The 11,789-nt window shown below is 41.2% G+C and overlaps 1 protein-coding gene across 27 annotated transcripts in view; it reads right to left on the bottom strand.

Moving 5' to 3' along the window:
- Positions 1 to 8,259: 8,259 nt before the first annotated feature.
- Positions 8,260 to 11,789, bottom strand: part of LOC115559596 (neurexin-1a) — a 225,967-nt gene continuing 222,437 nt past the window's right edge. For 25 of the 27 annotated variants that reach the window (XM_030378515.1, XM_030378516.1, XM_030378533.1 and 22 more), the window contains one exon: positions 8,260 to 10,517. In XM_030378515.1, coding sequence (XP_030234375.1) covers positions 10,201 to 10,517 — 317 coding nt within the window. In that variant the 3' untranslated portion in view covers positions 8,260 to 10,200. The remainder of the gene's footprint in view (positions 10,518 to 11,789) is intronic. The other 2 variants (XM_030378527.1, XM_030378539.1) reach the window with 1 other exon arrangement.

The raw sequence follows: 11,789 nt of genomic DNA, 5'->3' as shown, positions 1-11,789 counted from the left end.
GGCGTTTAATCTTCATGAATTCATCAGATCTGGGAATTTAGTTCAAATAACTTCCCACTTACGAGTCAATTTGTGTTTGCTTAAAACCTGCTTGGGGACAATTAATAGACTTAGCTCTCTATTTTTGGTGAACCTTATTCTTGTCTTACAGCTACGAGGCAAACACAGTGAAGTAAGACGTTGTATTCCCTCAGCGTGACTTTAAAACAGAACATGAACTTATATCCTCAACGGACGACCCCAGTTAAACAGACACTTGTCCTTTTAACATTTAGCCAACAGAACAAACAAAACACTTTCTGTTCAACAACTCTGTAGTGTATTGCAATGTCCTTAGAAGTCACACGAAAGCCAACTTCACACATGCAACCAGGGAGAGAAAAAAAAAAGAATAGTTCTGCAAATAAACCCAAGCTGTCACCTTGATGCCTCCATTTCAAAGTTTCGTTTGAAGCGCCGTCTCGGAGGAAGGTGGGCCGAGGTAAACGCTTTAATGTGAGGAGGAAATGTAATAAAGCAAAAACGGCAATGAGAGGCGCGAGTTGTCAAGATGTGATCGATGGCGACTTCGTGTGGAGAGTGTGTTTGGTGCCCTTGCCCGTGCCGGCTCCTCGGTCTCCCAGGCCCTCCCCCCTCTCTCGGCTGGAGGGTTGGGACCTGGAGCGGGGACCTATGCCCTCGCTGGCTGGAGGACTGACAGGCGAGGGGAGGTGCAGCGACTACCAGGCCAACTGCCCTCAAGTACTTTACTTCTCTCGCTCCCGATTCAATTTTGAATAAATTATTGAATACGAGAACAAACAAAGAGAAAAATGAACTTTGACCCGACTGAGAATCTCCAGATTTTGGATTAGCATTTTTTATATTTAGTTTAAATGAATACATCTACATCTTAAAGGTTGTATAGGTGATTTGCTTTTTTGGCCATTTTTGCAAAATTACTTGAAATCCTTATCATAACCCGCTTACAGCCACTGAGTTAGAAGTACTGACATGAAAATTAAACAAGTCAATCATCTGTGGAACGGGCAGGGCTCGAAAAACTCCAGCCAATCATTTCCATTGCCACCGAGTTGCATTGGACAGTAAGTACGTCAATCAAACGGTCGTACTGCACTCCCCCTTCCCCCGCGCCCCGCGCGCGACCCCTTCGTGCAGTACTCGTGACCCAGAGCTCGTGACCCAGAGCAAGCTCCTGTTTGTTGTTATCCTGCGGTAGCTACTGGAACTAGTTAATCCACATTTGGACCTAGCAGTAGAAGACAATTTCCATGGCAGACAAGACGCCACCATCCCCACCACCACCACCACCACCAGCAAAGAGAAGGAAAACTCTTTTTCAGAGAGTAATTGATAATAAAAACGCTGAAAGAGAAAAACTGAAATCAAGAATAATCCTAGGCGCTGCTTTCGAACGTTGGCGGCAACTGAAGGACGAGAAGGGTCTAAAAACCGATGCTTGTGTGGCGGTTGACCTAGTTTCAAAGTTTATACCGTTTAAACTCGGTAATACCGGTGTGGAGACGAGTGTATTACTCGGTGTGAAAATGTCCACACCGCGGCAACCCTAGTGAAAACCAGGACTTCCAATACAATTATATGAAACAAACATACATTTTCTAAAAATAGTAATGATTTATGTGACCGTTTAATGTTTATAACATCTGGTCCAACCATTGCAGCGAGAACGTATTCTCAGCAGGGGGTGCAGGAAAAAAAAAAACTCAGCCTGCACTAGACTCGCAACTCGTTACATTGATAAAAAAAAAGATGTATAGCAGCGCAGCTCAATTACACCAGTGCATGCGCGGACAGTTGAAAATCGATCGTTCACATCCAGCTGCTCACAGAACAAGTTTAGCGCACCACCGCTACCCTCACACTTTTTCATATAACCTTTTTTCAGCACTAGGTCATATGAGCATTAAATAAATGCTGCGTCTCAAAATGCCTTGGACAGCAGCGAGGATGACTCGCTTTGCCACGGGCCGAAACAGTTCGGAGCGACCACAGCCAGAGCGAACACAGCGGGGCAGAGGAGTGTCAGGAATAGTCTTTGGTGTACACATCAGTACGGCCTATTTGCACTACTGTTTAGTGGCAATGCAGTGTTTTATTCGATGCCTTTTTATTTTCGTATATTATTTCAATGAATACAATTTATTTATTCATAAAAAACGGATCTGGTCTTCAAATCTTTTTTCCAAATACAGGTGCTGGTCATATTATTAGAATATCATGAAAAAGTTGATTTATTTCATTAATTCCATTTAGAAAGTCAAACCTGTAGAATGTATACATTCATTCCAAACAGACTGATACATTATAAGTGTTTTTTGCCAAAAAGAATATGATTATAGCTGACAACCAATGAAAACCCTAAATTCAACATCTCAGAAAATTAGAATATGGTGAAAAGGTCAGATATTGAAGACACCTGGTGCCACACTCTAATTAGCTAACTAACTCAAAACACCTGGAAAAGCCTTTAAATGGTCTCTCGTTTTGATTCTGTATGACACACAATCATGGGGAAGACTGCTGACTTGACAACTGTCCAAAAGATGACCATTGATACTTTAAAGAAGGAGGGCAAGACACAAAAGGTCATTGCCAAAGAGGTTGGATGTTCCCAGAGCTCTGTGTCCAAGCACATTAATAGAGAGGCGAAGGGAAGAAAAAGATGTGGTAGAAAAGAGTGTACAAGCAAGAGGGATAAACGCGCCCTGGAGAGGATTGTCAAACAAAACCGATTCAAAAATGTGGGGGAGATCCACAAAGAGTGGACTGTAGCTGGAGTCAGTGCTTCAAGAAGCACCACACACCGACGTATGCAAGATATGGGCTTCAGCTGTCGCATTCCTCGTGTAAAGCCACTCTTGAATAAGAGACAACGTCAAAAGCGTCTCGCCTGGGCTCAAGACAAAAAGGACTGGACTGCTGCTGAGTGGTCCAAAGTTATGTTTTCAGATGAAAGTAAATTTTGTATCTCCTTTGGAAATCAAGGTCCCAGAGTCTGGAGGAAGACAGGAGAGGCACAGAATCCACGTTGCCTGAAGTCCAGTGTAAAATTTCCACAGTCAGTAATGGTCTGGGGTGCCATGTCATCTGCTGCTGTTGGTCCACTGTGTTTCCTGAGGTCCAGGGTCAATGCAGCAGTCTACCAGGAAGTTTTAGAACACTTTATGCTGCCTGCCGCGGACCAACTTTATGGAGGTGACGATTTCATTTTCCAACATGACTTGGCACCTGCACACAGTGCCAAATCTACCAGTACCTGGTTTAAGGACCATGGTATCCCTCTTCTTGATTGGCCTGCAAACTCACCTGACCTTAACCCCATAGAAAACCTATGGGGTATTGTGAAGCGGAAGATGCGAGATGCCAGACCCAACAATGCTGAAGAGCTGAAGGCCACTATTAAAGCAACCTGGGCTCTCATAACACCTGAGGAGTGCAACAGACTGGTCGACTCCATGCCACGCCGTATTGCTGCAGCAATTCAGGCAAAAGGAGCTGCAACTAAGTATTGATTGCCATACATGCTGAAACTTTCCATGTTCATACTTTTCAGTTGGCCCACATTTCTAAAAAATCATTTTTTGTACTAGTCGTAACTAATATTCTAATTTTCTGAGATACTGAATTTGGGATTTTCAGTAATTGTCAGTACTAATCATCCAAATTAAAATAAATAAACATTTCAAATATATCACTCTGTGTGTAATGAATTGATATAATATGTTTCACGTTCTGAATATAATTACTGAAATAAATCAACTTTTTCATGATATTCTAATAATTTGACCAGCACCTGTATAGGTCGTCTTACAATGGGGTTTGTGTTTATATTCGGACCAATACGGTACAGCGGGCGCTCACATGACGTTAAGCATTTCCTGGTGCATAATGTGACGCTTCAGAACCTAAAATCCCGTTTCTCCCCGTTGACACGACAACACATAACCGGCGTTTTCAGAAATCTCCACTTTGGCCGGAGTTTTTAGAAATGATCGTTTTCTGTGATAAGACAGGGCCTCGGACAGGGGGTGTTGCAGCACCCCCAGCACTCCTACTTCCCGCGGTACTGGGTGCAACTTACAGCTGAATGTAGTGCCATGTTGTTAAACGAAAACCTACGCTAGCCTGGCTCGCTCTCGCGCATCTCTGTTCGCGCTCGTGCATGATTGCGCGTCCAGGTACTTGGAATGGGTGGAGTCAGAGTCAGCGTTGAAGGAGAGGGGGTAGGACCATTTGAGTTGTGTATTTTCAAAATCTGCTGGCGTTTCGCAAATCACCTACCCAACCTTTAAGTGCAAATAATAATAATAATAATAATAATAATAATAATAATAATAATAATAATAATCTGACGATTTATTCTTGTAAATTGTAATTTTCCTAAAATATAAGTGAAAAACATTTGAAGGGCACTTACATTGTAAGAATTGTACTTAAAGTAAAGTATCACATTATTATTAAAGGGCCCATCAACCCTGTTTGAGCTAGATTCAAACTAATATAATTGTTTTGGGCTTCGGTTGCGCAGGGTAAAACCTTCAGATGCCCTCCACACCATTCAGTCAGTAAGACGCCGTTGACTCACATGAAGCTCTTTCAGTATATTGTCTAAAGGGAATGTCAAGCGTTGCTTCACCTGCTTACTGATTTTCTTTGGACTCAATCTTCAGCAGCGAATCTCACATACCTCTGATGCCTGCATATTTAGCATTTCCCAAATTATTTTGCCTCTCTTCATAGCATGTCCACATGATGGAATGAAACGGGTGTGGATGTTAACTTATTCAGAGTTTTTTTTAGGTAATTTGGCCACATTAAGCAGTCTTTTGGTAGATTTTTGCATATTCAATAAAATGAAGTCCCTTGGCGGACGAGGTTTGAGTTAAATATTGTTTTGCCTCATTAAGCTGTTTTCACATTAAGCCTTTAAGGACATCCTAAAAAAGGTTTTCCTTGACAAAGAGTATGTGGTTTATATATTTACATATTAATTTCTTCATAATAATAGTTTTTCTTCTGACCTTCACCATCGGTGAAATTTGATTAGTCTGTAAACAATAAGCAAAGAAAATAAACTACATTGATCCAGTTGAATGCACAGTTTGAGGACAAACAAACTAAGAATTTGTCTTAGATTCCAGCAGAGGACATTTGAAAAGGCAAACTGTGTTATTGGAGAAAAGTGTAATTGCATTAGTGTATCAAAATAAAAGGGACACTTCTCAATCTCGCTCAGAAAGAACCACTGAGGTGGCCTTGTGTGGCCTTGTGTGAATGCTAACAAGTGAGAGAACTACAATTGTGTGTGTGTGTGTGTGTGTGTGTGTGTGTGTGTGTGTGTGTATGTGTTTGAGATGGAGATGGAAATGGAAGATGAAAGTAAGATGAGATGAATGGAGAAACTGTTGTTATGAGAAGAATGTTATGCTAAAATGAAGTTTCCTTGTCCCTAAGGTTTTGCATTCTGGATTTAGTGGGGATGCCAAATTGATTTGATTTAATCATGAGCTTTCTCTATTATATTTATACTATCTTTTATTATATGCTTTCAGTTTTTTTTCCTGAAAGGAGCTCTATTAAGAAGACTCTATTAAGATGACACTTCAAATGTGTGTATATGTGTATTTGTTGATGCAAACATATTGTTTTGGGTTGCAAAAGAAGTGCCTGTGTAAGGTACATGTTGAGGATACCTCATTGCAGGCCCAATCATTTGGGGTAATTTTTGCTGAGTTCAAGTTTCTTAACGCCTATTTGACAGACATGCAGGTTGCTGAAACTTAATGTCCTGCGGCGAGGCCATACATAGACACAGAGCTCTGCTAATGCACTGGCACCCACACACCAGTCAACAAAAGTCGCTTACTCACAGTGTGGCCTGCCACTCTCTGGAAAACAGGATGCGTTATATGTTGCCGGGACAGAATTTATTAAAACAATGCTGGGTTACTCGAACACAAGAAGATACTGCCATGAATCTGTGGTTTGAATTAGTGTGGCTTGTAAAGGCTAAATTAATATTAGCCTATGCATATTTCATACATATTTTTCTGTTGTGACCAGAGCAATTGTGACAAACATATCCCTGATTATTAAAGTAGCGTATGAATCTGAGCCGTAGTCAGATCTGAAATCTATGTAAACATGATACATTGTTCATAATCTTCTTGAATAGTCTTGGTAATTTGCACACTTAAATGAAGGTGATGAGGTTAATGTTTTTTTTCTCGGAGTGTGTAGTGTTCCACACGGCTATCACTTGAATGTTATTACAGTTTCCTCACTCAGCTCCTTGTGTAAATGATAAAAGTCTTGATTAATAGTTTATATCACCACTAATTTTTCATACAACTTACCCTACGTAGCATAAATACCAAGTTGGTAAAATGGGTGTTTTGAGAGACTTGAAAAGTGATGGAGCTTATGGATAATTATTTTATAACTATGCCACTGAAGATGTCTCGGAGGAGCCATTTTTTAAAGAAGAAAAATATGTTGTGTTTGTTAATAAAGAACAAGCAAATGCTGTTGGTGTTTTGTATGTAAGCATGCATGAAAGAAAACAAGGTTTTTGGTTAAAACATTCTCAAAAGAAGATGCAACTGTCACATTTCATCTCGGGAAAGTTCCAATGTTTGGTGGTCGGTAAATAAAAAGTCCAAGGCCTGCAAACTGGGACATGGGTATACCTAGAACATTGATATCAATTTGAATAAATTGTTTCTTCTTTTGTAAAGGATTATACCAATTTGATGAATACCGCATGCATTGTTTTTTTCTGTACAACAAGCCGCTGGCATAAATAGCAGACTGTTGCAATGAAAATTCTCTGAAAAGATTCTATTCCAAACCATAGACACTAACAGGTTTTTTTTGCAAAATAAATTAGATCATTTTAAAGTCAAGCATTTATTTAGTTAATAGGTGTGTCATTAGTATAATCATTGTACAGGGAGCCAGGGTGATTTAAGACCTCACAGCTTCCCATAAGTGTTCTGCATCAATCAGTCAGCGGTTTATTCGCGATAATGACCGGCTCGCTGTACATTATCCCTTAAGTTAAGGTCAATCCAGGTGGAATTCATTAAGCTCATTGACCTTACATTTTGAAGGATCTTTAGATAACGCATTACTGTAATAAATCATATAATGACCGTAATATGTCATCAGAGATTAAAGAAACATGGTTGATTAAAATACTGGCTGTTCTGACAACAATGCCTCAACCAGTAGCAGTCCTTTGAGATTTCTGTTCATGGCTTGACCATTTGTGTTTGTTTCAGCCTGTGTTAGGATTCTCCAGGGTCCGAGTACCCCGGGTTGCCAGATATAAACAAAACGGCACACAAACACAGCGTGCTGCAGCGTGGAAGCAAGCCAACAAACTGGATCTACTGCCGTACTAAAACACAGGTTAATGTTTTTTAATTGAAAGAGGGAGACAGCTGAAAGCGCAGAAGGATTTCAGGATGGAGGCCACATGAGCTTGTTCATATTTGTAGGCAACAAATAAATTGCAGCCGTAGACATTAGCTGATCCTCTTACAGTGTAGGAATCTTCTTCGCTTGCCGTTGTCAAAATAGAATTACACTTGGCTCATCTTGCAGTTGTCCAGTGTTCTTAACCTGGCAACCCGCGTCAGCTGCGGTTCTGATATTGTTAATTTGGACCGCTGTATCCCTTTTTAACGCTCTGTGTCAAAGTAACATATAATACTTTTAACATGCCAAATCCTTCAAATTAAGGTTGGAGAATGAGGCTGCCTGTTATTTCCTTTGGGGACCAAGTTTTTTCATTGAAGAGAAGATTCAAAGATGCCTCCAAACCATTAAAGATAAGGGTCAGGCTATTTCTGTGTTCAATTGTACTGCACACGTCTTACACAGCTCTAGTGAAACGTGGTACTAGATAAAGCTTTCAGACATGGTACCGTGGAATTCCCTGAAGGAATGATATTCCAACTGTCAATATTATTTTGGCTGGAAGTATATGAGAACATGAAGCCAAGTACTTAGTAATACTAGAACCGACCTGAGAAACCAATTTTCAAGCATCCCACCTTACACTGAGTACATGTTTAGGTGTTTTATTGTAATAGCAACTCAAGGAGCCTGAAAGTAAAACCGACTGGAACAGGGGAATCAATGTAACTCTATATCCTCCAAGGTGGGGCATTAGAAGAGAAGTAATGCATATTACCTTGATGTTTTGTTTTTTCATCATAGAAATACATGGGATTCACTGAAGTAATATTTTATTTGTTTGTTCATTAGATTTTTAAAAACTATTTTTTTTATAATAAATTGCACTCGGATGACATTTAAGAAGTGTTACATTTGAACATAAAAACACGGAAAAAAAGAAAGAAAACAGCAAACAAAGAATGTATAATCATTATCATTTATGTTTGATAATCACTTTCCTCAAAGTACAGTTTTCATTAAAAAAAGATAAGCAGAGTTGATTGACAGGAACAAAGGAATGGACAGAGGACAGTTGAAATGAAGACTTACTTAAAACTATTTGCCTCGACCATTTTTTTTAATATTTTTCGTCAACCCAAGCATACAATGGACATCCATAGATACTGTAATACCATTTTGTAACACACACACACAAGCAAGGTAACACAGTCACGGTCAAGATCATTCGTTGGCATCATCCGACAACTTTGCGCACACATTCTTAATGGTCACTCTCTCGCATATGTAGGTATTTCCATCAGGATTGAGCTGGGAGGCAGTGGTTCCACCGGTATCCTTAGAACAGGGGCCATCACGACAGCCCCCCTGTTTAACTTGTAGAAGGATGGGTTTTGGGCCCCCAATGGGCCCAGGGGTGGTCTATTTCAAGGGTCCGTATAAAAAACTATGTAGGAACAAATGTAAAAAGGAGGGAGAGGGAGGAGGGCGAGGAGGCCGGATTGAGGAATCCAAATAAAGAAAAATATATATCGCAGATGTCTTAAAATCGTCTAGGTCTAGCAACACTTAACACTTACTTCGTCTTTTTTGTCAGTTTTCTAGGTTTTATTCCAAAAATGGGTGGAGGAGCAGTTATAGTTTGCATCATCTATACAACAGGCTAGAAAACACCACTTTGTTCACAGTCCATAAAGCACATTTAGATGTGTTTTTTTTAACTGTATATAAACATATGTACTGTAATAATATAATTCTGCGTGCATGACCCTTCCCTCAAAATGATCGGTTTTCATCTGTGGGAATTTGGAGAAAGAACTTTGATTTCACACAGAGAGTTGTCGAAATCGAAGGCCCCCCTGAATTCATACTGGCACAATGGACATGTTCATCTGGTTAAAGTGAAGGTTGCATTGAAATCGGCTCAGTCAGTAATGTTGAGTCCCTTTGTCCGCCATAACTGCCTTTTTGGAGTGCTCATTGATTGGCTGATTCTTCGAAACCTTCTGCTGGGTTGGCATTCCATCTTTTGACCTTTTTTTCCTTTTGTTACCATACAGATAATTTTTTTAATTTCATTTTGCTCTTCATCCAAAGTATATTATTAGCGTTTTTTTCTTTATTCACGTATATATGCATTGTGTCATTTGCTCATAGAAAAAAAGTCTCAACAGCACAAACACAGGCAATGTTAATGAGGACATTAAGTTTTGTAATGCTGAGAGTTCCTTGAAACGTCCGTTAATTCCTTCGCACCGCCAGAAACCGGGCAGTCGAAACGCATCATATGAGTCCAAGGAGATGTATCATGGATGGGTGTTAGATAGCTATTGTATGTTGTCTATTAGTCGGTATTGCACTTCCCATCTGACTCACAGTCTCGTCAGCGCGTCCGAGTGCAAATCCCATCCCATTGTTTCCATGAATGGAGTCTAGCGCAGCATTGTCCATATAGTCTCCATTCAGCTTAACCATCATCCGGGGAATGGGGAGGAGAAAAAAAAACGCAAAAACCGAACAAAGACGTAATAATTGGTATTTTTGTTATACTGTACACACGAGGATCTTCTGACGTGCGTCTCGTCCCCCGGATAGTCAAAGAGTGGACTCTGGTCCCCCTCCGGTGACGAAGGCGCTGACGTGGGGAACAGGCACCTCAGCGAGAGAGAGAGAGAGAGACAGAGAGACAGCGCGAGAAATAGATCGAAAGAGAGAGAGAGCGAGAGAGAGAGAGTGAGAGAGCGACAGAGAGGAACATCACACATAGTACTCCTTGTCCTTGTTCTTCTTGCCCTTGCCCGAGGCCTTGGCGGGCGCGCTGGGCTTGACGTTGTTCTCCTTCACCACGCTGCCGTTGGCCTGCGTGGCCGAGTTGCTGATGTAGTTGCGGCTCTCGTCCACGTGGTAGGAGCCCTCGTCGCGGTTGCGATACTTGTACATGGCGTAGAGCAGGATGAGGATGCAGAGGGCGGCTGCCGCCACGATGCCCACCACCATGCCCGTGGTGCTGCTGGACTCCCGGAACACCTCCGACGTGCCCGGGTAGCCCTTGGGGCTGGCGCCCGTGGGGTTGGCTGCAGAGAGGGGGAAAGAGAGGGGAGGGGGAGAGGGAGGGAGGGAAGAGGGATAGGATTTATCATCGTGGTCGATCCTTTTGAACCAGCCCCGGAGGGAGTGGTCCCTCTCTCGGTGTTCCCTCGCAAGGTTTCTTCCGAGGTGTTTGGCATTCGCACTAAGGGACTTTAGATGTACATTTTCTTTTAGTGCATTGTAGATCGATTAAAAGAAAACCAAACTACCCTGTTTGAGCTAATCCCCGTCCACTATCATCGATCAAAATGCTTCATTTTTGGGGCATGGGGGGTGTCCATATTTACATCTTATCCAACAAATCTCCAGATCGACGACAGTTCTTTGTAAGCCACTACATTACTTTTCAACACTCCACAAGTGTTGGGACATTAAGGAGTAGATATTGGGATACGCGTCTGCTTCATAGAGGTCTAGTAGTCGAAACCCAGGACCTTAAAGCTGGCTGTCAAACTCCCGCCGCTAGACAACCTGGCACAGGCCTTCAGCTCTTTGGACCAGCGGACAGAGGGTTGACTGGAAGACAGTGAGGGGCACACAGGAACTTGCACCTTTTTGTGAACATGAGTAACACATGCATTTATGACACAGCACCCTTAATAATTCCTCCACGATGGCAATCAGCAGAGGCGGACTGGTCAGCGACGGTATTTCTTGCAGGTGGAAAGTGGATCGATAGTGTTTTACAGAGGGAGGTTAGAGCGGACATTGAGCCAGAAGGCTTTTGGCTGAAGAATAATAGAATACGACCTGTTGGGTTGGCGGGAATAGCTCCACCACTTACATGAGTGGGAACTCGAAAAACTATGTGGAGTCGCAATACAAAGTATATATTTCAGAATTGATTTCTAAAGTATCTGATATTCAGTATCTGAAATTCAATGCAATATTGATATTAGATTGACTTGTTATTAGTTACGTTTTTTTGTGTAGAGATCTGATTCAGTAAGACAGGATTGTATATATGCAGAGATACCATTCATTATGCTCGATGGAAATACATTGAACAAAGACATTTTAACATTCATGATTCAATAAGCAACATTTCGAACATTTAGAATCAGTCAAGATCATTTGGCTTAGACATTTGAATGGTTGACAGTTAAATGTCATGACTTCAGAGTCCTTTATAAGGAAGATCTAATTTTTTGCAATGAGGCAAATATCGCTCATAGCACACTTGATTTTTATTTTATTTTAATTGAATATGGCAAAAGAGTATTCATCAAAATATCTATAAGCATTATACAAGTGTC

This window comes from Gadus morhua, chromosome 15 (assembly GCF_902167405.1).
Source record: "Gadus morhua chromosome 15, gadMor3.0, whole genome shotgun sequence".
NCBI lineage: Eukaryota > Metazoa > Chordata > Actinopteri > Gadiformes > Gadidae > Gadus > Gadus morhua.
The sequence above is the reverse complement of the archived record's forward strand: the minus strand, read 5'-3'. Positions and strand labels throughout refer to the sequence as shown.